Source organism: Sus scrofa, chromosome 9 (genome assembly GCF_000003025.6).
Source record: "Sus scrofa isolate TJ Tabasco breed Duroc chromosome 9, Sscrofa11.1, whole genome shotgun sequence".
Taxonomy (NCBI): Eukaryota; Metazoa; Chordata; class Mammalia; order Artiodactyla; family Suidae; genus Sus; species Sus scrofa.
The window spans coordinates 135,439,893-135,465,753 of record NC_010451.4 but is presented as its reverse complement, the minus strand read 5'-3'; the positions used below and the strand labels follow the sequence as shown (position 1 = coordinate 135,465,753).

Sequence of the window (25,861 nt, the reverse complement as noted above, 5' to 3'; positions counted from 1 at the left end):
TTTTTTGTCTTTTCTAGGGCCACCCCCGTGGCATACGGAGGTTCCCAGGCTAGGGGTTGAATCAGAGCTGTAGCCACCAGCCTATACCACAGCCACACCAAAGCCCATTCGAGCCACATCTGTGACCTACACCACAGCAACACTGGATCCTTAACCCACTGAGTGAAGCCAGGGATCAAACCCACATCCTCATGGATACTAGTCAGGCTCTTTACTGCTGAGGCACGATGGGAATTTCTGAAGTGCACTGTCTTAACATGTGTGTAGACCTCAGCAAAAACGCTCTTTTTGTAATGCAGACATCTGTATCTCGACTTTTGCACCTGGAGTTTAATTTTTTTTTCTCTTCCGTCCTCCCTCCCTTCCTTCCTGCCTTCCTTTCCTTCTTTCTTGCCTGCCCCCAGGGCATATGGAAGTTCCCGGGCCAGGGATGAACTCAAGCTGCAACTTCGACCTACAACAAAGCTGCAGCAATCCTGGATCCTTAAGCCACAGCACCACAGCGGGAACTCCTGCATATTTTTGTGAGAGCTTTACATACCCAGGTAAGGGGCGCTTTTTCTCTTGCACTTAGGACACTCCCTCTGCCTTCAGTGCTGCCTTTGCCAACCAATATTTGGTTATTTGCCCACATGTTACTGGTTGTATCACATGTGACCAGTCGACCGCCTGCTCGCAGGGCCCGTTTCCTCACCTCCTAACCACACTCTGGCCTCCTCTGGACCACAAAGGCCCTGGGAACAGAAACAAGGTGTGCAGAGGCCCCGCCCCAGTAAGAGTTAGTTTAGAATCCGGGGAAAGCTTACCAAGCATTTTCCATTTAGAATTCGGGGAAAGCTTACAGTGTAAGCTTCAACTTCCTCCCCAGCCAAAACTGCCGGGGGACAGGGAGTGTGGGCGGGGGGATTTTATCTTTCTGAACAGATGGGATTGTTTAAATCAGAAAGACCCTCATCCTGGCCCCCAACGGCGCCTGTTAGAGGTGGCCCCAAGCACTTACAATATCAAACATTCAGGTAGAACCACGCTGGTCAAAACACAGCACAAACAAACAAAAAAAACAGGGGTGTTCCCTCCAGTCACCTTCACATAAAAGGATGAACAAGGCTGATAAGAAGAAAAAGAACTTTCAGTGGATCTCATTAGGCAGAAAGCATTTTTCTGGTAAAACAATGCAAAACACCTTTCTTAGACAAACGCCTGCGTACGTAAACATTGACAACCGGTTAGTTGCGATGAGAGATACATACAGTGACTGCTGCTCCAAATGGTCTTTCTTTCATAACAGGGGACTTCCAGGGCCCTCTGACCAAAAGCAGTCTGGGGAGAGCTGTTCCAGTGAAGCTGACCCTTGGCAATGCTTTCCCCACACTAAAGCCTCTCCAAATGCAGTGCACCTGCCTCGGGGCCTCCCCAGAGCCGGGCACGTGAATTTCTGAATTCAAATCTTTTTCAGAAAGTCTGGATGCCTCTTTTGAGTCCATGAATCAACTTTTCTCCCTGAGAAAAATTTCATGGAAATTAATGTGCATTTTCTCTGTCATTTTTTCTTCCCTATTCTATCAGTTTGATAGAATCAATCTGTGGTTACATTAAGAAAGATGCATCTGTCAGGACCTAGGTTCTCTTCGGGCTCCAATGAAGCATCTTGGCTTTGTCCGTAGAAAAAAAAAAAATTCCAGAAAAAGACTAAACCTTCAAAGATTCATTACACCAATAATTGTGCTCACTGCAAATACTTTATTAACTTGATACATTTTGCTAACTTTATCAATTAGATTAGACTTTTGCAGATACAACTTCTCTCTGCTAAGATTTTATTGTCTTTTAGGGAAATGGTAGGACCTGAAGGCTAAAGTGAAATTTCCATGTGAAGAAATTTGAATTATATTTTTTATCCATTGCATAATGTGATTTTTATAAAAAGTAATTATATTTGAGATAACTAAAAAAGGGTTCACAGACCGCTTCCTTCTGTAACTGAATTAATGCACTCACATACAGCATTACACATCAGCTAATGACAGCAGTGTAAATTTTTTTCTTTTGTGTACAACAATCGTTTTGGCAAGAAAGCGGATGCATTTCAAAATTATTCAAAGCGAATAAATCTCAAAATGGTAATTCTATGAAAATCTCTCATCTTAGAAATTGTATGCAGTGCATTTAAGAATTAGAATGATTAAATTTAAATGGGTCACATGCTTTTAATTAAATGTCTCTACCAGGAAGACTTCGGTAAAATGAAAAGAATGTTAATTTCTAAATCAGCAGGATATAAATCTAGGCGTGGATGTGTGAGTCTGTGCAAATACTCTTAATAAAACCAGATAATCATTCAAGGTCTACATGGCTGCTCATCCTCCAGGAAACATGTCCTCTGGAGGCTCAGATGAGGACAGCAAACTCGTCCTAATGCGTGAACTTGTCCAGGTTGGGGCATCATGTCTGCAAATGCCTCACTGCCCAAAGCAAGCTCCATAGACGATGCCAGTTCACAGGCATGGACACAGTAAACTGTGAACAAACTGGGCTCATTGCTTCAATCAATGGCAGAGTTCCAGGGACTGCAGTGTCTTCGGGTGTGGAGCCCGGGATGCACAGATTACAGCATTGGTTCAGTCTCTCCTCAACAAGGGTTCATGGCACTTGTTTATCACCCTGCCAGGTTTTGAACAAGTGGCCCTCCGAAGTGGGTCTATCTGGAACCTCAAATAGGAGGGTCTTCGCAATGTGATTAGTTAGGATGAGATCCTCCTGGATGGGTGCGGTCTCTAAACCAAAGGACTGGTACTTCGATAGGAAGAAGAGGGACCCAGTCGCCCGGGGGAAAGCGCCACGTGAGCAGAAAGGCAGAGGTCGGGGTAATGCAGCTGGATGCCAAGGACACCAACGACTGAAGCTAGAAAGAGACAAGGAAGAAAGCCACCCAAGAGCCCTCAGAGAGCATGTGGAACTGCCAAGGGCTTCAGTTTGGATTTGGGTAAGAGCAAAAACATCTGTTGTTTTAAGCCCTCCAGTCTGTGGTCCTTTGTGACAGCAATGCTGGGAAATGAATGCACCTCTAAGTGCCAAACACTCGAGAGCTGAGATCACATCAGTCCGCAAAGTACCTGCCTCCTGCCATCCGTCCTCTCTATTTATTTACTTTTGCCACACCTGCAGTACGCAGAAGTTCCCAGGCCGGGGATCGAGTCTGAGCCAAAGCTGTCACCTATGCCACAACTGGGGCAACACAGAATCCTTAAGCCTCTTGCACTGGGCCAAGGGTCAAACCTGCACCTCGGCAGTAACCCAAGAGGCTTCAGAGACAACACTGGATCCTGAGCCCACAGGGCCACAGCAGGCACTCTAATGTAGTTTCACAATAAATAAAAAAGAAGGCACTAACAGATTCAAAGCCGATAAACGCCGGGGAGAAGTAAAGCTGGGAAGAATGAGGAAGGGCCCTGACGTCATCCCTGCTGAGCAGTGAGGTCGTGGAAGTGTCCACCAAGGACACTTAACAAAGACCAGTGCAAGTCAGGGCTGGTCAGTGGGTGTCTGGGAAAAGGCTTCTCATGCAGGGAGACCACAAGGGCAAGGGTTCTAAGATGAAGATGCTCCTGGAGTGTCAAGGAGGCCCCAGGACCAGGGGAGCAGGTGAGCAGAGAAATAAATACGTGCCTGGAAGAGTAAAGGGGACATGGCTGAGCAGGTGACCAAGTGAGCATGGCGGCTTCATCCAAAGAGAGGTTGAAGCAAGCAGATATGGCATATTCTACTCCTTTCTATCAGAAATGAATCTGCCTAGTATCCATGAGGATGCGGGTTCGATCCCTGGCCTCACTCAGTGGGTTAGGTATTGCCGTGAGCTGTGGTGTAGGTCACAGATGCAACTCAGATCCCACGTTGCTGTGGCTGTGGGGTAGGCCAGCAGCTGTAGCTCCAATTCGACCCCTAGCCTGGGATCCTCCATACGCCGTGGGTTCAGGCCTAAAAAGCAAAAACAAAACAAGACAAGACAAAATAAAAACAAATAGATCTTGGTTAGAGCTGCATCTCAACTAATTTCTGGGTAATTTTAGCGGACACCATTTTCTCTATGATCTCATCTGTAAAATGGGCACAGTAATATCTTCTGAACAGTGTGGTAGAAAAGACGAGGCCAGTTAAAGCATATGCAGCGTCTGCCACAGAACAAGCATCAAACCAAAGAGACCTTCCTCCTGATGGGTAGTTCCACCTGCTCTCAGCTCCTTAGGAGACTCCTTACGGCTGGAATTAGTGTCTGACTTACCTTCACACGCTCGTCCCTTCAGAGCTCAGCTCTTTCCTGGCGCCTGTCCTCAGTGTGAATTATTAGAGGAATGAACGAACAAATCTCTGGCTGTGTTTCCTGTCTCCAGTCTGACTGGGATGCCCTGTCTCTGTGCTCTTCTAGAAACTTCCACGTATCCCCTGAAGGGTTGTCTCTCTTATCCACCAGATTGCAAATGCCTTGAGATGTGCCCTAAACTCCCAGCAAATAGCACCATGAAATGAATCGAATGTAGTGGACAAGACAGGGAGCCCAGGCTGCAGGCTTTGAACTCAACGAGGCTTCTTCTATTCGGAAGGCTCCTGAACTCTCCCTTCCTCCGTTCAAAAGATGTCTTTGTGTAGACAATTTCTTAATATTGGTTAAGGTTTAAAAAGGAAGAAGAAGGAGGATCTGGTGTTAGCACAGTACAAATTGAGAGTTTCTTCAAAGCACTCTGGTACATAATTGAAAACTAATTGAATGTTCTAATCCATATGCATGAAAAACAATTTGCATTGCTTCATTACTTAAAAGCAGTGTAAATTTGAGGATATGCTAGGAATTTACTTGAGGAATGTTCTTCTGAGAAAATTCACACAAAATGAAGCTTAACTCTTTAGATCGTGGAAATGTATTTTGGAAATGCCGAGATAGCTGCAAAAGACCTGTGTTTTGATTTTGAGTTCAGATTATAACAGCAACTGTTTTCAAGCTAGTTACAGTCATAATTTACCTCCTAAGTGAATTCCAATCTTAAGACTATTTCTTCCAGACAAAGAAAAACTGACAGCTCAGTGTTGAGGCTAGCTCGCATGGAAACCTCCATGAATGTCTGATCGGCAATTCCAGAACAGTTACTGGTTCACAAAGACGAAGGGAATTCAATGGAAGGTCACAAGCAGAATGGCGGGCGGTCACCCCTGTCCCCGCCTGTCACGTTAGAGTCCTTAGTCTGGTCAGACCTGTGCTGGACATCTTGAAGTAAGGTTTGCTCCTTAGTTCAGGGGCAGTTCAAAGGGCTGTGTCCTCTGGTGAGATGATCCTGTGCTCTCTGTCCCTGGGCTAGTCTCCTGGTGCCACAAAGTGAAGTTCACTGTGCCTTATTGTTTGGAAAGCCCTGGTGGTGTCACTGCCAGCTATTTACTCTCCTCTGCCAAAATGATCTATACAGAGATAATTTTGCTTCTAATAGGATGAAGGAATCACATTGCCCTCCCACCAGAAAGAACTAGAAAGAAGGGGACATAACATAGCAGTGGTTTTCAGACATTAGAGAGCCCAGCGAGAACCCGCCAGCCGCCCTTGCTTCCTGCCTGGAGAGGATTCCGGGCCGTGGCGGCGGCAGAGGAACGCAGATGGAGCCCAGGGGTGGCCCTGAGGGCAGGGGATGGAGAGAGGAGGCTGCGGTGAACAAGATTAGAGCTGGCCCAGCTCAGAGCCGGGGAGAGGGAACCCGCAGCTTGGATCCTGGGCTCCAGGGTGTGCAGAGGATGAGCAGTGCCACACTGAGGAAAGTGCCTGACGTTTGGGCACACCCAGCTAAAACGAGCAGGCGGAGCCATCAGAGCGCCCCCCGCGACCCAGTCACACACTGGATGTAGTTCCCCTGCCGCAGAGGAGGACGTCACTGCTTCCCCGTTCCAGATACCACAGTTTGCAAATACCAACTCCAAACTCCAAGTCCACCCCCACCCTCCCCCTTGTCACTACGCTGTAAAGAGAAACGGACACAACACTGAACATCAACGATACTCTGATGCAAACACAACACAATGAATTAATTTAAAAAAAAAAACCTCGCTCAGGCCAGGGTGGCTGGCGCTTCCACCGACAAGGTGGGAGAAACCGTACACAGTGACTCGGGACGAGTGACCCCACGGGAGGGTTTTGCTTCGAGAAGGGCGCAGGTAACACTAAACGCTGATCCGGTTCAGTCTGACAACACTGAAAAAACAGGTCTCAAAGACACCCCACTCTTTCAAGGTGATTTCACTGAATAAAAATGAAGTATTGTTTAAAGTAAAAGGAGATACAGAAGTCAACAAAGTCAAGTTAGAATGTCGCCAGGCATCTAATTAAACATTTTCAGATAGGAAAGGGAACATAAAAATCAATCAAAGCTGATCCAAAAAGAGATGCCGCTGACAGAAACACGGTAGCAAGGATATTTCTACACGCAGTATAATCTTTTTTGATATATTCGAGAAAGCAGAGCACAGCAAAGTACAAGACGTAGGAGACATAAAAAATAAAACCCAAATTGAATTTCTGAAAGTGAAAACTACAATGTCTTGGGATGAAAAATAACTAAGAGCAACAGCTGAATTCTGCTCAACACGGAGGGGACAGATGAGCAAACATGAAGACACAGCCATCGCAGGGTCTGAAAGGAAACGCAGAAAGACTGAAAACAGAAGCGCCTGGGCCACCTGCACAGTTTAGGTATTTCCAATCACGCGGCTGAGGTCAGGGATAGCAAGACGCAAGTCACTTGAGCCTTGTGCTGGGAAATACGTATACGTGCATCATTAGTGGATCTCTGCATAATGACCTAGGCAACTACGGACAGGAACTCACTCCTGGGAAGCAAAGACAGGCTTAGAAACAGGATGATGTCCAGGGAGGTGGGGGTGGGGAGGGGGGCCTGGGAGCTGGGGATCCGCAGCTAAACCCTAAGATGCGCAGGATGGAGAAAGCACAGGGAACTCTACTCAGTATCCTGCAACAAACTGTGACGGAAAAGAACATGAAGAAGAACACAGACAACCGACATATTCGCACACGCATCGAGTCGCTTTGCTGTACAGTAGAAATGAACACAGCATATTGTACCTCAACCACCCTTCACTGGAAGTGCTTAAAAAGTAAAAAAAAGGGGGGAGAGGGAGGTGATGATTCTTGTTGGACTTTTAAATAATAATTACATAATAAGACAGGTTGGACCGATTGTTTGTGTCTCCCTCTGTGTGTTGCAGCCCTGACCCCCTAGTGTGAGTGTCCTTGGAGACAGGCCATCACGGCCGTGATGACAGCGGAACGAGGCCACGGCATGGGGCCCTGGTCCCACGGGGTTAGTGCCCACGGAGGAAGAGAAACCAGCAAGCTTGTTTTCTCCCAGAGCTCACGCCGGCTGTGCGCTCGGCCAGCCGGCAGCCCTGCCGGCAGGAGAAGACGTCTAGGACCAGACCTACCTGTGGCTCCGGGATCTGGGACCTCCACCCTCCAGAACTGGGAGACGTCAATTTCTGTGGTTTAAGCCACCCAGCCCAAGGTGTTTGGTTATGGCCACCCTGGTTGACTAACGCACTCGTAATAATAGTGCTTATTAAGTGTGCACAGCCTGCCGGTTCTCATGTGTTATCGTACCTGATTCCCCCCACAGCCCTTATTCTGATATTTTAGGTAAAAACGGAATCACAGTTAAATAAACTCTCTAGTCTGTGTTGCTAGCATATACCAGCAAAGCCCAGACGTTTTTATAGTTTTTTACAATGTCGTGGTAATTTCTACTGTTCAACACAGTGATTCAGTTACACACGTACACACACCCACTCTCCTTCAGATTCTGTTCCACATAGGTGATCACAGGACATTGGGTACAGGTGTCTGTGCTGTACAGCAGGTCACCGTCAGCCAACGAGGCCCTATACCACAGTGTTCACAGGCCCATCCCAAACCCCAGTCCATCCCTGCCCCCTGCTTGGCCTCTTTGGTGACCCTAAGTTTTTCTGAGTCTGTTTCTATTCTGCAAATCAGTTCATTTGCATCCTTTTTTAGGATATAGGTGATCTCATATGCTGTTTGACTTTCACTGTCTGACTAACTTCACTTGGTGGGATGGTTTCTAGGTCCATCCGTGCTGCTGCAAATGGCATTTTTTCATTCTTCTTCATGGCTCAGTAAGAATCCATTGTACATATGGACCACATTTTCTTTATCCAGTCTTCTCTTGGTGGACATGTGGGTGGCTTCCATGTCTTGACTATTGTAAACAGTGCATCAGTGAACACTGAGGTACATGCATCTTTTCAAATTATGGTTTGAAAATGATTCCCTCCATATAGGTACCAAGGAGTAGGGTTGCTGGATCACATGGTAGTTCTACTTTTAGTTTTTTGAGGAACCTCTATACTGTTTTCGATAGTGGTTGCACCAATTTACATTCCCACCAACAGTGTAGGAGGGTTCCCTTTCCTCAGCATCCTCTCTAGCATTTATTGTTTGTAGACTTTTTGATGATGGCAATTCTGGCTTGCGTAAGGTGGTACCTCAGAGTAGTTTTGAAAAGTATTTCTCTATTAATTAGTGATGTTGAGCATCTTTTCATGTGCAGTTGGTGTTTTTTTTTTTTTTTTGGCCATCTGTATGTCTTTTTTGGAAAAATGTCTATTTAGATCTGCCCACTTGTGGTGGGCTTGTTTGATTTTTTAATAGCGACCTGCAGAAGGTATTTCCATATTTGGGATAGTAATCCCTTGTCAACTGCTTCATGTGCAATATTTTCTCCCATTTTGTAGGTTGTCTTTTCATTTTGTTTATGGTTTTCTTCTGCTGGGCAAAACTTTTAAGTTTAATTAGGTCCCATTTGCTTACTTTTGTTTTTATTTTCATTACTCTAAGAGGTGGATCTGAGCAGACTCCGAATGACAGTGGGGCCCTGCCTCGAGACTGAATGACAGAGTGGCTGGCACCACTGTATGGGCACACCATGCCAGACAGTCGTGAAAAGAGCTTTTACACTAAGGATCCAATCTGACCCTCAGAACAGCCCTCTGAGCTGGAGATGCCCCCTGCATCCTTCACAAAGAGGAAGTGAGGCTGGGGGAGGTGGGGGAAGACCCTCTGAGGTCTCACACTCTCAGGTGAAAGGGGCAAGACTTGAAATAGGTCTTTCTGATTCTAGACCCTGTTGTCTTTCCACTGCCCTTAATTTTACAGCATTTCACTCAGCCAGGAGAGAGGGGAAATGCTTTTCAAACAGAGGAACTCCAGAGAAAAGACTCCGATACTTTCAGGTTTGGAAGAGCAACGGTCATCACACAGTAGACTGGAGAAGATGAGACGTGAGCTGGAAGCAGAGCCCGACGAGGATCAGACTGGAGCTGGATGCCCAGCTGGTGGCCTTCCCCTGGACATGCTGCCTTGCCCTGGCTCCTAACCCTGATTCGGTTCCATTTATGCAAAAACGAATGGAATTTTCATTCGACTACGTTTGGTAGAGCTCATCCCGGTATGACGCTGGGGGTGATTATGAACAGGTGAGAAGCCAAAATCATCACGCATCAGGACCTCACACGAAGGGTTTATCTGAAGTTACATCCCCATATTTAATGAACAAAACCATAAACTGAATATATCCTTACAATTTGGTAACTGATGGAATTCAGCAGACCAAGTCATGCACCCCAGAACGTAAATGCCATGGTAAGTATGGCATTCACAGCAATGCCTTCTATTTGAAAGAAATACAGAATCATGCAACTTCTCGATGCATTTTTTAACCAGGAAATTTTGCTGGGATTGAAATGTGTCTTTAACTCAGTAGACTCCATTTTTCCTTAAAACACTTTCATGTAAAGAAAAATGTGATAAATTTACTGATAAGATAGTGAAATGTCTCCTATGCAATCACAAGCAATAGCAAATAATTAAGAAAAATGCTTCTGACTTCTTTCAGCAATTTGAAACCCTTTCCAGCAAGAAAAATTTATCCATTAAGTTCTCAGTAGGAATTCTCACTGTGAGAAGATGACAAAGCTATTTATTTACCCCAGATGGAAAATATCCATAGAATTCTTTCTTTTTCTTATTTACTGCATTCAACTTGATGTAATCTTTATAAATATGAATGGCATCTGATATACAGAGGTTAACATACTACTCTAATCCTGAAAACTGCAGTGCTCTTAGACCCTGGGCTGCCTGCAGATGGTCATGTAATTTGACATTACCCAGTCCACTCAACATGCCCCAAATTGATTTCACTCCCTTCTCATGTGAAATGGCCACAAAACGTGTTATGCATTCCTGTCGTAGAACTTACTGACTGCCTATCCAGTATCTATTTTGTTTTTCTTGCATAAAATCAGAACCCTCATTTCATTTTAGGGCTACAGGTAGAATTGGAGTGCCCAAACATTTCTTGCTAAATTATGGCCATGTCATTATTTCTGGCCAATGTCATATAAGCCAGGAGACCTCTTTACTTTTTGTTTCTTATTAGATTTTTTTCTTTTTAGGGCTGCACCCACAGCATATGGAAGTTTCCTGGCTACGACTGAAATCAACGTTGCAGCTGTTGGCCTACACACAGCCACAGCCACACCAGATCCAAGCTGCATCTGTGACCTATGCCACAGCTTGTAGCAACGCCAAATTGTTAACCCACTGCGCAAGGGCAGGGATCAAACCTGCATCCTCATGGTTAATAGTTGGTTCTTAACCTGCTCAGCCACAACGGGAATGCCCAGAAGACCACTTTAAATGGTGCACTTCCCCCCTTAATCTAATTTATTTATTTAGTTATTTATTTACTCTGCTTCTCTGGATACTGTGATAGCTAGAGCTCCAGCAGCCACTTTGGAAGATAAGGGGAAATTCTAAAGATGTTGAGCTGAGTTCTAAAGTGTAATAGGAAAGGACAGATCTGACTTCATCGTAGACCTGTTTCTTTTATTTTAATTTTTATATTGTATTGCTCTTGCCTGAACTACATGGGAGAGCCCATTCTCAAGGCTCTGACCTTTAGGGGTATAAGTTTTCTGTTGATATAGAGCTAAAAAGCTGCAAAACAGAGAATACCCTTTGTGTTGTCAGAGGTTTGCAGAAACATCGTGACCTGACCTCCGTGGACAGTTGCAAGAACAAAGGATTCCAGTACCAAGAAGAGTCTGCAACAACCCACCTCGCCCTCGGTCGCCTCGCCTTTAAAAGTGCGCTGCTGAAGCCTTTCGGAGGGTGCAGGGCTTTAGGGAGCATGAACCATCCAGCTCCTTGCATGGCCCTGCAATAAACTTTTCTCTGCTCCAAACTCCGTTTTGGCTTGTTTGGTCTCACTGTGCGTTGGACACACAGACTTGCCTTTGGAATCATTACTCAGCTTCCTCCAGAGTAACAGGCAAATATCCATTGCTCACTGACTATTGCTGATTTGCTCTGATATTTCCTAAACGCCCAAGATCCTTCTTCCTGTTCTCCAACTGCGAAGGCCCCGTCGGAGGCAAGGATTCACAGAATGAGTTCCCACACCCTTGGCTAGAAAACAGGGTGGGCTCACTGCTCACAGGCCGCACCTCACTGTCCCCACCTGACTGCCTGCTCCTTGAGGACAAGGGCTGTGGCTTTTCCACTCTTAATCCACCACATCGCACTTACCGTCCCCATGTCTATCTGTGCACAGAGAGGGGGCGGATCACGTTAACTGAGAGAATGACTGTGTGCAGGCTCGCAGGGGTGACAGAAAGGGCTTGCAACAAGACCAGGGTGAGAAACTGAGGTGCAGCACACCGTAAACACACTCTAGCAAAACCATCACACCGTAAACACACTCTAGCAAAACCATCACACCGTCAACACACTCTAGCAAAACCATCACACCATAAACACACTCTAGCAAAACCGTCACACCGTAAACACACTCTAGCAAAACCGTCACAGCATAAGCACACTCTAGAAAAACCCTCACACCATAAACACACTCTAGCAAAACCGTCACAGCATAAGCACACTCTAGAAAAACCGTCATACCATAAGCACACTCTAGAAAAGCAACCGTCACACCATCATCACAGTCTAGAAAAACCGTCATACCATAAACACACTCTAGAAAAACCGTCACCGAGCTGGACCTACACGAAACCCAGGCAAGAGCCAAAGGAGGAAACACAGTCACACATGTTTGGAAATTTAAAATGTCTGTATCCCCCATCTGGGTAGGAAAGTCTGTGACTAGGCTGAAGTATTCACGTGCCACTCAGGAACACTGAGAGTGGAGGATGGCGATGGGACCTGTGTGTTGGTAAGATGTCTGGGAGGGATCGTATGGAGCCCTGTTTAATTCCATATTCACTAAATCAATCCAACTATACGTTTAAGGTCCCCACTCTTTTGTTGTTGTTGTTGTTTGGGGCCATGCCTGCAGCACATGGAAGTTCCTAGGATAGGGGTCCACTCGGAGCTGCAGCTGCAGGCCTAAGCCACAGCCACGGCAACACCAGGTCCGAGCCGCCTCTGGGACGTACACTGCAGCTCATGGCAACCGCACATCCTTAACCCACTGAGATCAGGGATGGAAACCCACCTCCTCATGAATACTAGTTTGGTTCTTAACCCATTAAGCCACAATGGGAACTCCAAAGTTCCTACTCTTTACTATTCTAAAAATATACTTGTTTGCTCGTTACACCCTTAATTCTGCATGAGGGCTTTAATGCATGACCTATTTAAATATCCAGGTAAAGATAAACTATATATCAAAAGTCTGATCAGAAGAACTGGAACAATCACAGTTGTTTCTGCCTTACAAAGTTCTCCACTCAGAATGCTTTCCAAAGATGGTAGTTTGTTTAATAAAAGTCTCAGTTGTGTGAACGTAAGCCCCAAAGTCTTAAGACAAATGCTTAACTCCAAAGGCATAACATATCTGCATGACTTAGAAATGCAATGGCATTTTCAACATCAACATAAGATTTGACCTTTTGTGTCCAGTCTTCCGGGATATGGCGTTTTAGCTCGTTGGGTTTCTCTCTTTTTCTTCCTGTTTATTGTTCAAAGGCATACCTTGAAGCATAGACTTCAAGAACATAGCAGCGCAAAGCCTAGAAAAGAATCCCTAAGAGCAGAGCACAGCAAAGTAAAACTCAATTAAATTTTAACCTTTTCAAGCTTTAAACGATGTAGTAGTTTCATTTCCTCTCTACCAAAATTAAATTAAATCCCTAAAGATGAAAGGAAATATGCTGGCAAAGACACAACCACATCCCAAGAATCAGGCTGAACTAAAGGTCGTCTCATTTATTCATGGCAATATAAACAGGGTCGTGTTTCACAAATTTTATTTATGATCAACAACAACAACAGCAGATTACTTCTTCCATTCTGACAACGAGACAGTGCGGACTGGGGGAAAAATCATAGAACCCTTAACGGTAACTTCTTAGGAAAGCATAATCTGCGTGATATATATGAAACAAAATCGTCACATCAAAATGATCCACGATTGGCTTAAATCCTTACCATTTAAAAATACCTCTAGTACAGAATTCTATCTAGGAAAGACGTATTTTAACGAAATCGTGCTTCAGCAAAGAAATGTCCCCAAAAGTTTTCCTTTTATCGCAAGCCACTATCACTCAAAAACTTAATTGACTAAGGTTAGATTTTAAAAGGAAGTCAGTACAGCCACCCACTGGGATGCTGGAAAAGTGTCACTCCAAGAAGGTTGAGAAATATTTCAACTCAGACCCGTCCGACTGGAAACCGCTTTGCGTAGCAGACACACTGATGTTATACATTTTACTAACTATAAAATGCACACTGTCAGACTCACGTAGGCTTTTCGAATCACCTCTTAGAACTTTACATCTGAAAATACTTTGAGGACACTAATTCTGAGATGATACCATTTTAGAAATGCAACAATTATTTGAAAATTAGTGTTTACTACATATTGAGCTAATTTTGCTTGCAGAACTAGAAAGTAACTACATGTATCCTTGGGTGGTTGGTTTTCAAACTGGAATGTTCATAAGAAACTAGGGTGGGAGGGGTGGGGTTTAAACCCAGGCTGTGGGGCTCCCACCCCAGGGTCTGAGATTCATCACGTGTGGGCGCCTGAGAACTTGCATGTCTGCCAAGCTCCTGGGAGACACTGCTGCAGCTCTAAGGCGGGACCAACACACTTGGAAAGCTACTCAGTTAGGATAACTTTAGGAGTAGCAATTTTTAGTCCAGAAAATAAAAAGAAAATAAATATATCTTTATTACAGTTCTTTCTGTATTCCCCTAAATTTACAATCTGTGAAATTCTGGTAAAATATTTTATAAATGATACAGAGTACCACGTTAAATTTAATTAATTTTGCTAAAGGGTTGACTAAAAAGCTTTTTAATTCCCATGTTTTAAAAGTATGTTTTGTACAAAAAAAAAAGGTATGTTTTCATCTTATACCACATTATAATGTCATCTAGGATTAGAGAAAGTGTGCATTTAAATCCTGAATGATTATTTAGATACGTGTAAGCATGACCTAGTAGAAAGATGACAAAAATAGAAAAAATTCTGGTACTATTCCCTATACAAGTAAGTTGGGGGCCTTGGTTTTCTTAAACGTCACATGGACTGTCTGACACGGGCAGCCTCTGATGGCCTTTCCAGCTCCAGAAGGAGGTCAGTCCCTTCCTGCCTGTGTCCCAGGAAGCTGGCCCCCCCTGGGCTTGGCAGAGAAAGTAACTAAATCAGAGAAACTGCTCCAAAGTCTGCAGAAAAGAAGGACACTGTTAGTTATTAATTAGCAAAGAGTTTCAAAGTAGAAAAGGGAGAAGAGAAGGAAATTTGACTATCTTCCTGCTCCTCTGCTGCCCACTCGCTCCTCTGATCTTTGAATATTAATTATAACAAATGACAAGGCTTAATTTCCCTGACAAATGTCTTCATTAGTGCCTAGATAGGCAGATGCTGTGGGCAGTGGTGGTCAGCGGACAGATCAGGACAAGCTGGTGGGCTTTGCTGCTCAGTCGCAAAATTAATAAATACCTGGAAGAAATAATGAAATTAATTGTGACTTAGAACACTCAACATTTTGTTCTCCACTATTACAAGGAACATCTCAAAGTACTGCCAGACTTCTCCTAAGAATCAAAAATAATCCACCTGGAGTTCCCGCTGTGGCTCATTGGGTTAAGACCCTGACATAGTGTCCGCAAGGATGTGGGTTTGACCCCTGGCCTTGCTCAGTGGGTTAAGGATCTAGCATTGCTGCAAGAGGTGGTGTAAGCAGCAGATGCAGCTCCCATCAGACACCTAACCCTAGGAACGTCCATGTGCCACAGGTATGGCCATGAAAGGAAAGATAAAAAATATCTTTCATTCACATCACCCCTTCCTAAATTGCCATAAACAGGCAAATCTTCTAAGGACTCAGGAGTGATGAACATTTCTGAACAATGAATAAATCTCTGGGAAATTCCTGATGCCTGAAGCAGGGCTTTAGCTTGAGCTGTGATTTCATCTTTCCTTCTGGTACTCTTAGTGAACGAAGCACTTTTCTTCCCCAAGTTATCCAGCATTCATTTGCTAAATGGAGCCCCTAAATCATGGGGTGGGGGTGACATGGAGGCGGGAGACTCACGGGGCCTGACTTGCGTCCTGAGTCACCAATGAAATCGTGAGCAGACGGAGCTCCGCTGAACATGCGTCTTGAGTGGAGAGCACACAGTAAGCAGATGCCCTCACAGTGGCGTCTTTCTCAGAATTTTATGAACTCAAACAGTGGTTAATAAAAGCAACAGTGACTTCAGGAAGTAACCTGGCTCATTTTAAAACGGGCTGGAGTAGAGGCCATAAGACCCAGCCAAACACGACCTGGTGCAGCCTTCAAGGTACCATACCTGTTCCAAAGTGGTTTGGTTAACGGAGTAGTGTTCAATACGCAGGGAGTGTTTATTGGTCTCTAGAACAGTGAACAGGTCCGCCAAGCATCCCCACCTTTTGGGCACAAGATATTCCAATAAATTAAGGTGCTGCCCCTAAAAGCGAAAAAAAAGGGGGGGGTGTCACATGATTAGGAATCATTAAAGAAAATCCTTCCCATTACCTGTAATTGACAAATGAATGATCTTTTTTCAAACCGCACACTTCAATACCAATGAGGTGTGTTTGGATCAGTTTTGTGAGTCTCCAAAGAATGTCCACTGACCACAATTCACCATGAGACGTATTTGGGTTTTACAGGAAGGAGTTTCCCTTTTTTTTTTTTTTTTTTGTCTTTTTAGGGCCGCACCCATGGGATATGGGAGTTCCCAGGCTATGGGTAGAATTGGAGCTGTAGCTGCCGGCCTACACCACAGCCACAGCAACACGGAATCTGAGCCACGTCTGCAACCTATACCACAGCTCATGGCAATGCTAGATCCCTAACCTGCCAGACCAGGGATCAAACCTGTGTCCTAGCATTGAAGAAATGCTGCCGATCCCATTATGCTGCAGCGGGAACTCCGCCATGAGGCATATTTGATATGAGGTGCCCCTGCTGGGGGGAGTTGCTGTTTTGCTCCTTCATGCCCCACTCCTCATTCCCAAGCTCAGGGAAGCCCTCTCTGAAGGGAAGAAGATGCCTAGAGCGGCTGAGAAGGGGGAGGCTTAGGTTCCCGAGACACATGGGAACCTGAACTTCACACCTGAGCTCCCAGCTCCTGGGAAGACACTCGACGGTCGTGAGCCTCAATCTCACAGGTGCAAACTGGAGACACCAGTAACGGCTTCCAGGCTAGTTCAGAGTGGTACCAAGGCACGGACACCTGAGACCTGGACAGCAGCCTCCTCACCTGGTAGGACTGTACTCCATGGTTGCTGGTGAGATCGATAAGCCATAGCTACTTTTTTTTTTTTTTTTGTCTTTTTGCTATTTCTTTGGGCTGCTCCCGCGGCATATGGAGGTTCCCAGGCTAGGGGTGGAATCGGAGCTGTAGCCGCCGGCCTACACCAGAGCCACAGCAACCCGGGATCCGAGCCACATCTGCAACCTACACCACAGCTCACAGCAATGCCGGATCCTTAACCCACTGAGCAAGGCCAGGGACCGAACCCGCAACCTCATGGTTCCTAGTCGGATTCGTTAACCACTGCGCCACGACGGGAACTCCAGCCATATCTACTTTGAGGACCACACCATCTTAGAAGTTCTGACAAGCTAGAACCACAGGGTCATCCAAGAGAATCGCAGACCATGCTTCTCAGACAGTCGTGCCAGGAATTGCCGAGCCCCCTTGTTCAAATGCAGGTTTGGATTCGGTAGGTTGGGGACCAGGATTCTGCAGGTCCCACCTGCTCCCAGGGCATGAAGACCCTGCTGGTTCAGGGACCACACCTGGCAGCAAGTTTGCAGAGGACCGTGATGATGAACCCAGGGCACTTCTTGCAAATCAATGCTGAACCCCTGAACCTACAATCCCCACAGCCAATGCGTGGAAGCGATTAACTTTCGTCATCTTCCATCCTAAACAAAGTGGATCGTGTGATGAATGCGCCCACAGGTAAGGGGAGGAGGAGCAACCGCAGGCAGCCTACTCTGGGCCACCCTAGGCTTATCCTTTGGAGAGGTCAGGTAATAGCCTGTCCGTGTGATTTCTTGGGGGTGAGGGTTGGCTGTGGTCTGTACTTGGCAATGAGGACAGGAAAACAGACAACATATTTTGACAGCATAGAATAACAGGGGAAAAAACCAAAAGCATTTATAAAATGTTTTCAGCGCAAAACGAAAAAGCAATATTAACCCTACCTTAAACTGGATTCCTGGAAAATAGAGCTTCAAGCAGTCAGAAACAGCGCTGTGTTGGTTTGCATCCTTACAGAGCCAAATCTTGACTGTATAACCATCACCAAACCTGGGGGTTTGAATTTAAAAATATATATATGGTTACTAGTGTAGGGATGTAAGAAGGCTAAATTCTAAGTCCATCTTCCCAGGAAGGCAGCAGAAGAAAGTAACCCCTCCGGCCTGTCAGAAGACTTTGTATTCTCAAAAATATAATATTCAGGAATTGATTATAAGTCAGTTACACAATCTGCTGTAATGCATTGACACAGACACCAATTTATCTTTTTAAAAATGAGCAAATCCTGGAATCGACCCCATCCCACAAAAGAGGGGAGGTGAAAATGCAGCCTGTGACAGCCAAGTGCTGAGACAAGAACTCAGAGCGAGGCTGGAGACAAACCCTGAGAACGGTCCAGCTTCATGGGCTGTAGAGACGAAAGTACAGCTGGGGACAGATGGACAGGAACGTGGAAGGAACTGAGCCAGGCTTCCTTCATCACATCAAACAACCCCCAACTGTACTTCAACCCACGGGCTCCGTGGCTGCAGGGATGCAGTCAGTCCGTCTGACCACACCTGGGGTTAGAGTCACACCATTGCACCACCTCAAACCCTAGCCTCCAAAGATGACTGGGCCTTCCAGAAATGATGCACTTTGTTCTACTGCGCCCCCAGAGCCCAGCATGGGGCTGGGCACAAGGTCACATCTCAGAGAAGATCTGCTGAAAAAAAACAAATACACAGACACATCATGATGACAGCACTGTTTGTTGATTTTGTTCTCTGATGCGTCTACCTTGGGGAGTACCCAGAATAAATATTAGTTGAGTGAATGAATGGATGAATGTAAACATGGCCTGACCATAGCCTTGTCTGCATCTTCATTACAAAGCCTTGCTGGGAAAAAGCTGTGTTACATCGAAGGGACTTTTCTATAAATGAGAGTGTCTCGAACACGCTCAAATCGTTTTTCAGGCGCGTCTACCTGGTGAAGAAGAAGCCAAAGAGAAAGTGAGTTTGCTTCTGCCCAGGGATCAGCCTTGTGAGCACCCAGGGATCCAAGGCCCCGTTCTCTTCCAGCCTCCTGCCCTGATCTCACAACTCCCCTGAGATCTGTGTGTGACCCAAACTGTCTCCAGTGATTTCCAGTTGATGGTTTCGACGCCACTCAGGGGAGAGGCTGTCAAGGCCACTGACAAAACACAGAGGAATGCGGCCAGGGAAGCACCTGAGCCCTCTGGAGACTCCCTGCAGGCCGACCCCTGCGTCAGCACAGGGGGGAGCCCGTGTCCACTGCGGTGCTGCTGATTAACCAGGGTCACCTAGTTCAGCCTCCAGGAATCCCCCTCAAGTGGGTGTGCACACCAGTGCCCGCGTAGGGAAGAGCTGAGGCTGCATCCCGGTGCGGGGCTGTCTCAGGGGTCCCCGCCCTTCAGAGAGCTCTCAGCGGGCTCCGCACATCAAGTACAGTCCAGAGCTGCTGGATGACGGAGATGGGAGTCTGCTCCAGTGGCTATGATGCTGAGGGTGGGGACTGATGCGCCTGGACAGCCTGGGCGTGATCCAGCCCCTCCCTCGATCCACTGGAAGTGTGAGGCAACTTGGCTCACCCCCGTGGCCTCCTCTAGCAAATGGGCTGATGACACCAGCTCCCTGAAGAGAGCCTCAGAGGACTGAACGGATCGACTCTCGCATTCACGGGGGACAGCATCTGGCATTGAGGAAGTTACGTAAACAAACGTTGGGTGAAACTGAGGTTCTGCGCAGGACGTGGCCCATATGAAAGAACACTCCCTTCAGCATGAAGAAGCTCACAACTTATTAGGGGAACGTTGATAAAGCAAATGAAAAATTAGAACGTGATGGACCGAGAGATTATCATACTCAATGAAGCAAGTCAGCCAGAAAAGACACATACCATAAGACATCACTTACATGTGGAATTTAAAATATGGCACAAATGAACCATCTACAGAACAGAAACAGACTCACAGACGTAAGAGAACAGACTTGGGGTTGCCAAGGGTGGGGTTTGGGGGCAGGAAGGACCGGGAGTTTGGGGTGAGCAGAGGCAAACTGCTGTCTGTAGGATGGATGGACAACAAGGTCCGGCTGTGCAGCACAGGGAACTCTATCCAGGATCCTGTGATAAATCATCATGGAAATGAATTTGAAAAAGAATGTATACATGTGCCTAACTGAGTCACTCTGCTGTACTGCAGAAATTAACACAACACTGTAAATCAACTATCCTGCAATAAAATAAATTAAAAATCAGAACTTAATCTGAAGCACTTACTATACAAGGGTGTGAGGCAATACTGAGTAAGCAAAGATGCTGCCTCTCTTTTAGATACGTAAAGATCCACTCCTACTGCATTTTTAAAAACACACGCTAAATTTTAATAATGGTCTAATCAATTCTCACTAGAAGCATACATGCGTACTAATGTTTAACAAAGTTTCAAAATGAAGCTACATCTGAGCTAAGCCACCACATCAGCTTTACTTTAGAGAATCTGGATTACACAGTTCTTTAAAAAGATGCTCAAGAGAAAATATTTCTGAAATGGATTGGCAAGTTCCTCAGGATCTCTCTAGAATACTCAGTAAGACATCTAGACGGAAAAACCGGAAAAATACAGCGTCTTCAAGAACTTAGTAATTTCAAAGTAACCAAGGAGACACCCGTTTATATATTCACTCATCCCTCTCACATTTCCAGGCAACCCGTCCTGTCCACCTCATTTGCAAAGCTGGTACTTAGAGAAAGATAAAGAAACAGCATTATCTGCCAGTGAAGATGTGAAGATGCCTATAAGAAGTATTTGACCACTAGCGGGATACAGCATTTGGGTACCAGAGACAGTCAACGTAATGCACGGAATACACGCTAAAACAGGAGAGCAAGCAAGGGACTAATGGAGTAACACACACACATGTATTTGAAAAGCCAGTGAGAGAGTCGTATTCCCTTGTATATATGCACCCCATCTTCTTAATCCGTTCATCTGTGGATGGACATTTAGGTTGTTTCCATGTCTTGGCTACTGTGAATAGCGCTACTATGAACATGGGGGTGCATGTATTTTTTGAATTATAATTTTGTCCAGATAGATGTTGAGGGTGGGATTGCTGGATGTGAGATCCTCCTGTACAAGGCAGGGAATTACATCCCATTGCTCGGGGTAGAACATGATGGACGACAATATGAGAAAAAGAATGTGTATATACATATGTATGACTGGGTCACTTTGCTGTACAGCAGGAATTGACCCAACACTGTAAATCAACTATACTTTAATAAAAATAAAATAAAATAAGAAGCCAGTGGGAGAGTGAGGAGGGGTTGGCTGAGTGATGGAAGGTGGTCAATTAAATTCTAGGGGATCTTGCCTAATTGTTCCTGCTCACCGCATTCTTTAATAATATTGACGCTTTCACAATAAACAGTTCGTTTCACTCTTAAAACCATCTTGTGCACAAAACAGAACAAACTGCATTTCCTCTTTGTCATATGCAAATATGCAGCATTTGCAAACCCCAAGGAGGTCTGGATTTTTTCACTAGGACTCAGCTTTTTTTTTTAGGGCCACATCCATGGCATACAGAAGATTTCAGGCTAGGGACTATGCCACAGACATAGCAACGCTAGATCCAAGCCGCATCTGCAACCTGCACCATAGCTCACAGCAACATCGGATCCTTAAACCACTGAGCAAGCCCAGGGACTGAACCTGTGTCCTCACGGATACTAGCTGGGTTCGTTACCACTGAGCCACAAAGGGAGCTCCCGGATTCAGTTTATTATTGGCAGAGATGGGACCACCCAGGCCTCTTGCTCCAGAGCTATGCCTTGTCATCACAAGTGCCTTTATTGTTTCAACTTCAGTTAAGTTTGGTTCAGAAAACATTCTAACCATCGCAGATGTAAATCAGAAGGGTCCTGAGGCTGTGGATGGAAGGCACTAAGGTACAGAGAGCCTCCGACAATTGACAAATAAAAAGCCCCCTTTGGCAACTGGCGCCAGCATTCTGCCTTGGGAAGAAAGTGACTTTGAAGGGAGCCTCTGTGAGCTTCTGAGCTTAGAGTCAAGATCTCAGGGGGTGGGTGACAGGACTTCACAGCAAAGAGAAGCCTGGCCCCTGTTAACACATCTCTGTCCATGAAGATGCTTCTCTACAGCCAGGATGCTGCTTTCTGAAATGACTCCACCAGCCACAGATCCAGAATTCAGACGGTGAGTCAAAGTCACCACCAGCAAAGGGCAGCAGGACTCTCGCACAACGTGGGAGGCCACGCCAGCCGCCAGCTAAAGACTGGTGCCCTCCTCTCCAGCTCCGCCTCGTTCTGCCCGCACCGCCTCCCTCCCTGCCTGCCTTTCCTCAGCACAGGGCTAGTGTTCCTTGGGCAAGGCCCCGCAGGGGGGCGGTGGGGGGGGGCCTGGGATGGCTCCCTGATCTCCTGCATCCAGCATGGGGAGCATCCTTCTAGTTTATCGCCTGTTACAGCAGAGCTGCTCCAAGGCCAGACCTGCCGGCTCTTCTGCCTGGCGTCTGGTTCCTGTCTGATGAATGAGTGGATGAAATTCCCTGTTGGAGGTGAGTGTAACGGGAACAATATATTCTCTCCTAACGGAACAGTAAAATGTACTGGACGTTTCTGTAAGTTTTCTTTTCTTTGGGGGAATAACCGAAAGGGGCCATTTTAGAGCATATGAGATGACAGCGACGGTCAGCAGGATGGAAAAACAAGCCCCCTCCCGCTGCGAAGATCTTTGTCACCCGCAGTCAAGCACCATCTGGTTTTCAGGGTTGTGTTTCCTTGTAACACTGGGGCCCTCGTTTGGCTTCCTGCATTTTTAAATGATCTCTGAGCACTTTTCTTCATCCGGCGTCAGGCTGACAGAAAGCTCTGTGACCCCCCAGCAGCCCCGCCCAGCTCCACGTTCAACAAACCTCAGGGAAGTCAGTTCACAGGCCCCTCGGGACTACTCTGTCTGAGGGTGAATGATGACAGCGACACCGCTGAGCCGACTTGGTCCACACCAAGTCAGACATTCAGGTGGGATCCTGCAGGCGACAGACACGCAGGGCATGTGGACACGGTGATGTGCCAGAAGTCACAGGGCCTTGGCATGGGGACGCCGAACCCTCACTGGCTTGAAATCAGGCAGATATTCCCAAGGTTCCAGAGGTCAGGGAAGACCTAGTGATACATGGGTTGTGAAACTAAATATTTTCCAAGTATTACTCTGACTTTTTCCAAACACGAATTTAAAACTAGGAGTTCCCATTGGGGCTCAGTGGGTTAAGAACCCGACATAGTGTACATGAGGATGTAGGTTTAATCCCTGGCCTTGCTCTGTGGGTTATGGATCTGGCGTTGTCACAAGCTGCAGCATAGGTCACAGATGCGGCTCAGATCCAGTGTTGCTGTAGCTCTGGTGTAGGCCTCAGCTGTAGCTCTGATTTGACCGCTAGCCTGGGGACTTCCATGTTGCAGCTGTGGTCATAAAAAGACAAAAAAAAAAAAAAAGAATTAAAAAACTAAATCATCTGTAACAAAAAATGGGGATCATAAATTTTTCTGAAAAACAGAAGAGGAGAACACTCCCCAGTTTAGTTTCTGAGGCCAGTGTTACCATGATACCAAACTGGATAAAGGCATCAGAAGAGAAAAACAAAAACAAACTACAGACCGGTACCTATTATGAATACGGACACAAAAGTACTAACAAATTGAATACAGAAACACGAAAGAAATGATACACCATGATCAAATTGGATGTGTCGGTGGGAATGCAAGGTTGGTTTAACATTTGAAAATCAGCTGATGTGATCATCTCATAGATGCAGAGAAAACATCTGGCAAACTCTAACACTTTTATGATAAAAACACCCAACAATGTAGGAATAGAAGGGAAGTTTCTCACCAAGGATACTGAGCAGAACCTGCAACTAACATAATACTTCGTGACGAAAAACTGGGAACTGTCCTCCTAACATCAGGAGCAAGATGAAGGCACCCTCTCTCTCAGCACGAGGTTTTACCTGGAGCAATTACGTAAGAAAAAGAAATAAAAAGCATCCATACTGAAAAGGAAAATGGAAAATTATAAGTGGCATGAGCGTGTCTATGGAAATGCCTAAGGAATCCATGAAATACCCCAAGAACTAATACATTAGTCCAGCAAGGTTTCAGGCTATCAGATCAAAACATGACAATGAGTTGCATTTCTATACACTTGTGATGAACAATCAGAAAATGAATTTTTTTTTAAATTCCATAGACAGTAGCACCAAAATAAATAAAATACGCTAAATTTAGCAAAAAGTACAAAATTTATATTTTATAACTGGAAAATGTTGTTAAAAGACATTAAAGTTTTAAAGAAACAGAAATGCATGTCACTCAAATTGATCTGCAGAGTCAACATAATCTCCCTCAGAATCCCATGGAATTCTCTGTAGAAATTACACGCTGATTCTAAAATTCATATGGAATTGCAGAGGACCTAGACCAGCCAAAACAATATTTTAAAGAAGGAACACACCGAAAGACTAACACTTAGTAATTTCAAAAGTTACTCGAAAGCAATAATAATCACGCTAGCGTGGTACTCGCGTCAGGATGGCTCCGTGGGTCACAGAAACCAGAAATAAACCTGTGGGTCTCTGGCCAACTGATTTTTGACAAGGTGGCCAGGACCATTCAATGGGAAGAATAACCTTTTCGTTCAAATGGTTCTGGGTGAGCTGGGTAACACCTGCAAAAGAATGAATGGGAGCCTCCACCTCAGACAGATAAACATGCAAAGTGGATCAGATACCTAAATGTAAGTGTTAAATATATCAAACTCTTAGACTCATTCAGACCAGACCAGAGGGCCTTCATTGTCTCTGATTTCACACGGGATTCTCAGGTAGGACACAAAAAAATGTGAACGACAAAGTTTAAAAAAATAGAGAAGTTGGGCTTTATCAAAATTAAAAAAACATCTGTGCTTCTAAGGATGTTATCAAGAAAGCGAAAAGGCAAACAATATCCCGAGAGAAAATATTCACACATCATATACTGATAGGGCACTTGTAGCTAGAATGCGCAACTCTTTCAACTCACTAATAAAAAGAAAACCTATTTTTTTTTTAAATGGGTAAAGGCATAGGAGTATGCATTTCTCCACAGAAGACATACAAATGGGTAAACGAGCACATGGAAATATGTTCGACAGCACCAGTCTTCAGGGAGACGCAAATCAAAATCACAGAGAGATACTATTTAGCATCCATGGGGACAGCCGACATAACACAGCTACTAAAAGTAATGGCCAGGATACGGGAAACGGGAACCTCACTCTCTGCTCATGGGTACGTAAAATGGTGCAGCCAATTCGGAAAACAGTCTGATGTTCCTTAAACGGGTAAGCACAGAGTTACTATGTGACCCAACAATTTCCCTCCAAGGTCTGTATACACCCAATGAAATAAAAAGATATGTCCATACAGAAACTCAGCCCTGATTGCGGACAGCAACAGAACACATAAGAGCCAAAAGGCGGAAGCAACCCCAAAGCTCAGTGACAGTGGGTAACCAGGTGCTGGGTATCATCTGGCCATAAAAAGAAGTGAAGTTCTGCTCACTGGGACGAAGCTTAAAATACTACGCTAAGCGAAAGCCGCCAGTCGCCGAAGCCCACACGTTATGTGACTCCATGTATTTGTCAGTAGGACAGCTTCATAGAGGCAGAAAATACATTTGTGGGCACTTAGAAGTGGAGCGAATAGAAGGGTGACAACTAAGGAGACAGGGTTTCTTTGTGAGATGATGAAAACGTTCTCAAATTGACCGGGGAGAGGGCTGCACTCACTGTAAAGCATGGAGTCACACTTCAGACGGGAGAGGTGGTTTTCACATGAAATATAGCTCAATAATTCTGTTAAAAAGCCAAGAGAGACGATGGCCACATTTGGGGGGGGGGGGAGGTAACAAAATGTACGGGGATTGTAGTTGATTGTCAAAATGGCTCCATTTCTTTGCACC

General features: G+C 45.5%; 1 protein-coding gene across 6 annotated transcripts in view; it reads right to left on the bottom strand.

The window, feature by feature from the left end:
• Positions 13,277-25,861, bottom strand: part of LOC100514786 (ATP-binding cassette sub-family A member 13) — a 348,431-nt gene continuing 335,846 nt past the window's right edge. For all 6 annotated transcript variants that reach the window (XM_021063898.1, XM_021063900.1, XM_021063901.1 and 3 more), the window contains 3 exons: positions 17,779-17,884; positions 15,890-16,027; positions 13,277-15,035 (listed from right to left, as the gene is read on the bottom strand). In XM_021063898.1, coding sequence (XP_020919557.1) covers positions 14,943-15,035; positions 15,890-16,027; positions 17,779-17,884 — 337 coding nt within the window. In that variant the 3' untranslated portion in view covers positions 13,277-14,942. The remainder of the gene's footprint in view (positions 15,036-15,889; positions 16,028-17,778; positions 17,885-25,861) is intronic.